General features: G+C 45.0%; 1 protein-coding gene across 1 annotated transcript; it reads left to right on the top strand.

Moving 5' to 3' along the window:
* Positions 1-881: 881 nt before the first annotated feature.
* Positions 882-8,265, top strand: LOC308047081 (fibrinogen-like protein 1; the record flags this gene model as incomplete). The annotated part of the gene is made up of 7 exons (XM_080355322.1): positions 882-956; positions 2,237-2,447; positions 3,544-3,703; positions 5,246-5,343; positions 5,424-5,512; positions 6,870-7,060; positions 8,076-8,265. The coding sequence occupies 7 exons, from the start codon at positions 882-884 to the stop codon at positions 8,263-8,265; spliced, it is 1,014 nt and encodes a 337-aa protein (XP_080211448.1).
* Positions 8,266-8,476: the final 211 nt, after the last annotated feature.

The raw sequence follows: 8,476 nt of genomic DNA, 5'->3' as shown, positions 1-8,476 counted from the left end.
GGGATGCTAATAGAGCTGTAGCTGACACAAAGCACATCGCTGAGAGCATAGAGCGGGGTAGCCAAGTTTCTGCAGCACTTCCAGATGTGAAGCGGGGGAGTCACATTTAGCCTATTTTTCAGATTTTTAAAAATATTTCAGATTTTTTTTGTTAAGCACCACGCAAGCACAGTGTGAACAATTTGTACTGTTAGCTCGCGTTCAGCTGCATGTTCCCAGTGGCAGTCGCTCAGCGTTTTTTCTAGCTGAGACTCTCTGACCAAAGCCCCATCTGTGCATTGGGGCATGTCAGCAGCAGAGATCTCTTCCACTGAAATCCAAGCAAAAACTAGCCTGTGCCTGCTTCGTCCCACGTGTGACCTGCCCTCAGCCTCTGAGGAAATCCCATCCTGACAGACTGCTCCATGGACTGAGGAGGGGCAATGCCTACACTCACTCAATCAGGAGGAAAAATTACTCTTAACTTTGTAGAGTTTGAACTGAATAAGGACTGTGTGATTTTGGCCCATCAGTTTGGCAAGGAGTGCTCCAAAGAGGTGTTATTGCTGAGTAGTTTCCTATGTGCATGGGCACTCGGGAGAAGGGGCAGAGGCTGCTGGAGAGTCACAATGGGTATTTATTTCTCCAGGGAGCAGGAGCTTGAACCCAAGCCTCAGTTCTCCTGTCCACATGCTGCACTGGTGCTTCAGCTTCTCCATAACACGCATCTTGGGGATCAACATCACCAATTTTGTCCTGACAGTAGTTTTGAGCAACCTCCTTAACAAATCCTGCAGCGTTTTCTGGGGAATTAAATATGATTGAGGGAGGGATTAAGTTGTGAGAGGAATTAAAAGAACTTCCAGTGCAGCCTGTTAATGCTTCTTTTCAGGTGATAAGAAATGAGCGTGATGATGCCCTTGCTGCTGCTGCTCCTTCTCCTGGCCAGCTTTGGCTCACCTGCACCCAGGTTTTCGGTGCGTATCTCTTAGCTGCTGTCTGTACAACCTCTGAATGATTTATCCTTCCCAGTCACATAGAGATAGATGCTCCCCACAAAAGGGACATGGGCCTGCAAGAGCAGAGCAAAAAGCTGTCAGACAGGCTAAAGTATGGTCACTCTTGCTGGGGCTTTATGGCATTAGAGGGTGGGCAGTTCTTTGAATGGCTGGATTGACATTGCCCCTTAAAGAAAAAAAATAAACTTATTTTATGGCCACTGAAGAAATACTCCGCTCCATTCCCTCAGGGAAAATTGCCTTCATTTATTCATTGCAACTTTAAAAGCAGGAAGAGAAAGAGGCAATCTGTACTCTCCTGATGAGCAAATTACTCTTGGGACACCCCAAGGAGGTACCGAGCAAGGAGAGTTTAGCAAGCTCGGGGCTGTCTGCAGCAGTTCCCTGCGTGCCTTGAGCCTGGAAATCCCCTGTGAAGGAAAACCAAACGGCCTAGGAGAAGGAAGAGGCAGCTGGGAGGCCACGTTTCAGCACGCTGGTCAGTCTGCTGTCCTGGGCAGCTGCTTGTTTTGCTTATGCCTAGAACTGGTCTTCACCTGGTATTACTGAAGCCAGCTTGCTCAGAGCAAAACCAGCAACTGATTCTTATTGCACAGGTTTGGTTATCTTGGAAGAGATTTTGCTCTGTTTTGTTATGCTTTTAATGGAGTAACACCAGCCATCTATTAGATTGTTGCTCAAAATATTTATGCCAGGCAGCATGGGCCAGATTCTGGTCTTGGTTATGGTAATGCAGCTCTGAAGTTACTCCGCTGATCCTGTAGGCTCACTGCTTTCCACTGATTTGTACCAAATATCAGCCCTTTTATCTTCCAGTTTTACAAGCAGGTGTTTCTGGAACCTCACTGTTTTGGCCTGGCTGCAGTGCAAGAGCTGTTTTCCCCATCTCTTACTACTATGAGCAGTTTCATAGTCTGCAAACACTCCCTTTGAGTTCACTACGTGGGAGTCAAAAGAAATTATTTTTGCCCATTTTCTGTGTATCTGATCATATTCTGGGGTGCTCTGAGGAGTAGCAAGATCTTTATAGAAAATCCTTTTCCACTGGGCTCTACTCAATGGCCCATTCTGTGCATGATTAATGTATCTTTGAGACAGACCACCATTGAATTGCCTTGATCCTCAAAGGCAGTGTGGCATGTTAGAGTCAAGAGGAGGCAGATATTCCTTCTCTCTGCCTCTCTGTTCTTACCACTGACTGAAGCATGGTGGGTTTTTTTGTTTTAATTTCTCCATAGGAAAAAGATATCTGCCTCCTAGACAATAATAAATTAAGACAAAGGTTAAAACAGCTTCAAGACCTGCTTTATATATATGAACTGCAACTGAAGGACATCCTGGAGAACACTTACCACAGAACAAGAAGTGGGCTGTTCTCAGGCAACAGGAGTGTGCAGCATGAGGTGCTTTTACCCACGACAAGTGGAAATTTGATAGTCTATGACCAAGGTACAGTTTGCAGTAGCATATGTGGAAATTTCAGCTTGCCACAATGTTTATTTCTCCCTGCAGTGTCCAATATTTTATTTCTGCCAAATGTTTTAGAATTTTTAAAGTGGTTTGTGTTTTAAAATGCAGTCAGATACATGGGAAGGAAAAGGGCAGATAGGTGGCCCTGGTACCAGCACATTTCCTGGGGCTGGAGTCAGCTGGCCCAGCTTTAGGCACCTACCACCCAGGTACAAGGCACATTCCTGCAGGTGGGCTTCTCGCCTGGGGCTCTGGTGCAGAGAGGAACAGGCACCTCTCAGGTATTTTCCATAAGACCTACTTTAGACATCTGCTTTAGGGAGAGGTGAGTCTTGCTCTAGAAGTGCTTATGTTCCCGGAGTGACTTATGTGAGCCCAGAGTGCCTGACTCAGCTGCAGGTACTGAAATCTGTTTGGAGGGGCCCACCTCCCTGTTCCTCAGGTCCTCCATCACTTCTGTGGCACAGTAGCAGGCATGCATACTCTGTTCCTTGGTGTCACTTTGAGAACACGGCGATAAATGGAATTGTGGCCTGTGGCCAAGATTTTCTCCTTCATAGGCATTACACTGAAACTGGGAAACGCTGAGGTCCTCAGAGGTGCTCTCCTGATGCAGCCCTGGTAGAGCTGGTCACAGGAGCTTAGACTCTTATTTTAAAATTTTTGGGTGATGATCCAATCTGAAGTAGAGCTGAGATTACCTTAAACATTGTAATTAGCTTCCCTGCAAATGAACTTGCTGACAGAGTCAGACCTGGTCCCACATTGCTCCTGTGCTATAGTCCCAGCCTGAGCTGCTGCAGTCCTATATCTCACCAAAGATTTGGGAAAGAACCCCTCAGCGGGCATGGCTGTAAATGCTCTCAGGCTGCTCTTCATCAGGCCCAGCAGTTCGCAAACCAGCATCGCTACCCCCTTACTGAAGCATTTGCTTTGGCTTTGCAGGGCTTGCAGAGTTATTATGCAAGCTCTCCCTGTGTCCTTGTCCCATGTCTCAGTGATGTCTCCTCTTGGCTGCACATACCCCTTTGCTTTCCCCCCACTCTGTTTGACAAACTGACACTGTTCTGCCTAGACTGCTCCGCAGTGTACAATAGGAAGAAGACCAAAAACGGCTACTACCGGATCAGGCCCAGGGCGGACCGAGAGCCTTTCCTGGCATATTGTGATATGTCTGATGGCGGGGGCTGGACTGTCATTCAGCGGCGGAGTAATGGCAAGGAGAACTTCAACAGGTGGGTCCACCACGGTTGCATCAACAGGGTTTGCAGTGGGGCCTCTAGCTCCCACCCCCTGTCCTGCTGCCTGGCAAAATCCAACATCTGAGAAGCAGGATGTGCAAGACTGTGCTTTAATGGTGATAACTGTGTGTTAGGACAATGTGGGGGTACGTATTGGTAGCAGGAGGTCATTTTCAAAATGGACCTATAGTGCCCTTTCCATAGCTTGTCTACATTTGAGTGTGTCTGTATGTATATATTTGTTTTATAATTATTGGAGACTGTCCAAGGGTCCAAACTGTTAGGAATCTGCTGCCAGCACATAGACTGGGATCTGTTGAACACATTATCTGCTCTCATATTAGGAATTATGTTCAGCATGGTGTAATATTTATTTCCTTATTCAGATCATTCAAAAAGATGCCAAACCCCTGCTCCAGATTGTCCTTTCTCTATGCAAAATCCCAGAGAGGTGACTCTCACCTGAAAATCTCCAGGAGGAGAGATGCTTTGGTAGCACAGTAAAGAATAAACATCCCCAAGCAGATTAATTCACTGTCATAGCCCACACAATTTCAGGGCATGTCTAGTGTCTGTAGTGCAGTCTATTGCAAAGCTGCCTCAGCTGGCTTTAAGCTGGCTCACAGAGAGTGGGAACCATCTAGCCATGGTGGATGAAAAACACCCCGAAGAGGAGCATTGATTAGTATGTACATGGATCAGGCAGGATTAATATCCTTACAACAGCATGAGAGAGGGAATAAACAAGATGTTAGTAAAGCTGGAAATGATGACGCACAGGAAGTATATGTGAATATCAAAGATAATATAGAAATAAAAGGGGAGATTTTAAGAGAGTGAAATGATAAGAATAAAGTAATGGCAGGAGATTTCTCTTAGAAAGATGAAGCCAGAGAATGCTCATGAAAAGTAAATATATATCTTTGAAGGACAAGTTGCCACATCCAAACAGTGATCCTGCAAAAAAAGCAGAGATGAGAGTGGTCAGTGAATCAAAAATAGGTTTAAATGGAACATGGAATGGGAGCACAAGGCAAACCCAGATACTTTCCTTTAAACTTAATCTGGAAGCTTGTGTTTGCAGCTTCTATTCAGTTTCTGATTCTTCAATATACACCATCATACATCCAAGACTGCAGCGTATTTCAGACTCCAACATTCTTTTCCAACCAGGAGTGCATTTGAATTATGACTTGCTGACGAACAATATCAGATACTTTGCTGCAGACCAATATGACAGCTGCTGCTTTCCCTTTCCATCTAACCGACAACCTCATTCTGCAAACGCTGCATCTGGCAGTCTGAAGGTTTGATCCAGTGTATGTGCGTGCAGAGGCTCAGCAGAAGTAGTAAGCTGTGAGTTGTATTTGCTTCTAAGGCAGAGTGACAAATCTCAGCTCAGCTTGCAATGAAGCAGATACTTTTAGAAAACAATGTGTAGAGATACAGCCGAAGTTCTACTTGTTACCACAGCTAAGTCTCACAAACTCTCTAATTCCCTCACATGCTGAAATTGATATTTGTATTTCACTGCAGAAAATGGGATGATTACAAACTGGGATTTGGAAAATTCCAGGGCAAGAATGATGAATACTGGCTGGGCAATGAACACATCTATGACCTGCTCGCTAGAGGTGCAAGTATTTTCCCTCCACAGGTTTCTTTCTAGTTTGCATGAGATAGTTCATTTAACATAACACCGCTTTGTGTTTAGGAGAGAGCTCATTAAAGATTGACCTGATGGACTGGCATGGGGAAAGACGTTATGCCATTTACGAAAATTTCCAGCTTGCAAATGAGCAGGTGAGAAATGGAGTGAGTGGTGATTTGCTTGTATTATCTGTCACGTTGGGGCACCTGCATGTGCAGCATCAGACTTCAGCATCAGGGCTGTAATTACAGCTCTGCAAAACTTACCTGCTCTGGTGCCCTGGGATTCCTGGTTTGGCTGACTGACAAACAGCGCTGGGAGCAGGGACATAAGCCTGGGACATCTTCTTCACAGCCATTGGGTGCCCAAGCCAGCGGGTGACAGGATCATGTGTGCTGTCTTGCTAACTCTGCTGCAGGGCACAGGGGTTCCCATGTGTGTTTGCCTCCAGTTAAAAGAGTCATTCCATGAGGGAGGAGCTAAGGTTTGAACCTCTGTAAGGAAACAGAACCCTGTTCTCCTACTTCCTTGGAGAGTGTTCCAGGCTGCACATAAAAGGCAACCGCCAGAACAAACCCCCTCTACTGTTTCAATCATTGAATTCCAATCAAAACTTTGAAAGAGCAGTTGTAAGTTCCCATCCTGAAGAGAGGTACCTGCAGCACTAGTCTTAGCATTGAAAGCCCAAGGACAGAAAATCCTTGTATCTTCATGTTTGCATTCTAGCTTTAGTCAGCATCCTGCTCAATGTGGGTGCTGTTCTTTGCAGGCTTACATTTCTGAGTACCATGCATAAGTAGCCTGAATACCCAAGGACATAAGTTCCATTGCATGGACCAGTCCTAGTTCCAACTCCATCACCGCTCCAGAAATTTATGCATTATGTTCAGATTGAAATTAGAGTTTTCTTGTGAAAAGTTTGAACAGCTTCATTTTAATACCTTACTGCTATCTTTCATAAATGAAAGTGGGGCAGGAAAAAGCCCACACCACAAAAGTAATCATCCATCTCATATCAAATGTCTCTAAGATCTGTTAGCTGTGCACAACGGAAATATTCTTCTAAGTATTCTGACCAGGATGGGACCATTTAGCTAGAAATTGGATGGCTTTTAGTTCTTGGAGAAGCAAAATTCCTAAGGAGTTGCTCTAGCTGAACAACTGCTCAGTTTATGAAGGCAACTACTTGGTGCAGTTTCATACCAAGTTGTTCTTGATGAGATAGGAAGAGCCTTCTAGCTTGTTGTATAGTGTATCAAATGGTTATTAAAATACAATAAAGCCTGAAGCCCTTTGTAGCAGCAGCAGTGATTAGCAATCCTTTCTGGAAGTTTAAATCCCATATTGATCTACATTAGGATCATTAAAGCATCGGGCCAAAAGTCATGTTTGAATTCAACAGTCATGACTTTCACAGTGGATACAATGGCCAGGGCAAATTTGGTCTCAAAAATGGGAGGAAGGACAGGAAGAGCTGATTCCAAAGACAAGTTTCACACATTCTTGCAGGACAATTACAGGGTATGGTTTGGCACCTATTCTGGTAACGCTGGCGACGCTTTGTCTGGTGGGAGCAGTTTTGAAGACCAGTGGTCAGCTTCTCACAGAGGGATGCAGTTCACCACATCTGACAAGGATCACGACCGATTCCTGGCAGGCAACTGTGCATTAGAGAACGAGGGCGGCTGGTGGTTTAACAGGTATGGAAAGCAGTTGATTCCTCTCGGAGGCATAGGTTGTGGGTGGCTGTACAGCCGAGGGGACTTGCCTGCTTTACAGCAGCTGGAGGTTGCTGTGTGCACATACCACCTTGCACAGCCAAACCTAAGATATTCACACCTACAGATCCTCAAAGGAAAGCAATCTGCTTCTTTCAGTATGAAGCAACACCTGTAAATTGCATTCATTTTAAGAAAATATGTCAGAATAAATGCATAGTGGGGAACAACCTGGAAGAAAAGGCGTCTAATTAAAATTCCTTAAAGTGCTTTGGGTTATATCCCACGAACGAAAACTGCAGCCCATGCAAGGTGAAGTGTGTTCAAAGGACATTTCTCTATTGTGGAGCATGTCTAGGGGGTGAGCTAACCATAAATAGTCCCAATGGTATGTCTGCTAGTTGGGCATAGCCCACACATCAACAAATAGGGACTCAGGCTCACCAACCCTGGGAGCATGGACACACCGCTCTCAGTTTTTCCCTGCTTTAGTGTAGAATGAGCCTCTTCTTTGACCAGACTCTCATCATGTACAAATTGAAATCAGTGCAGCTACAAAAATGTGCGTTGACAGTGTGATTCACCTTGATTAAAAGATTTCTGCATTTTTAGGTGTCAATACTTCACTGCCTACACTTGAGCTAGCACCTACTGAATGACACCGATGTCCCTCTGTTTAGGCAACTGAATCGTGTCCCTAGTTAATACACTTGAAGGAGTCAACAGGTTGAATTGTCTGACCAGTGTTGGTGTCTACTTTATGATGACTCACATGCTTTTCTGGGTGCCACTAAATGCATTAAGCCAATCTCCATAGGCTATAATAGGACTTCAGATAACCAGTTCAGTACAGACAGACGTATCTAGGTGTCTGAACCTGTCAAGGAATCCCACCCCAGTATTTCTAAGTGTATGTTGTGTAAAAATGGTACCTTGCTGCAATGTCTTCCCACGCTAAATCTGATCTCCGTTTCTCCCTGTCCTACTTCGTTACAAGGTGCCATGCTGTAAACCTCAATGGACGATACTACAGAACAGGAAGGTACAATGGAACCCATGACAATGGCATGGTTTGGTCTACGTGGCATGGGATGTGGTACTCACTAAAATACTCGGCCATGAAAATCAGGGCTCCATTCTTTGTTGACAGTGAGAGTGGAGATGGTGAGAACAGCCAAGGCAGCTGAAGTCTGCTGCTTTGGAAAGACAAAAAGTACAGCCTGAAAAGAAATGCGTATGTTAATAGCCAGCCCTCTGCTGCTGCCAATCACCAAATCTGCGCTGCGATAACTAGAGTTGCATATGTTTCTATGAGCTAAAGCTAACATCATGAGCTGTTTGAGCACAGCAAGCCAACAATTTAATGGAAAAGTAATGGATCTCAGTCATGGAATAACC

This window comes from Nesoenas mayeri, assembly GCF_963082525.1.
Source record: "Nesoenas mayeri genome assembly, chromosome: 1".
NCBI classification, from domain to species: domain Eukaryota; kingdom Metazoa; phylum Chordata; class Aves; order Columbiformes; family Columbidae; genus Nesoenas; species Nesoenas mayeri.
This window is presented reverse-complemented; position numbering and strand designations above follow the sequence as displayed.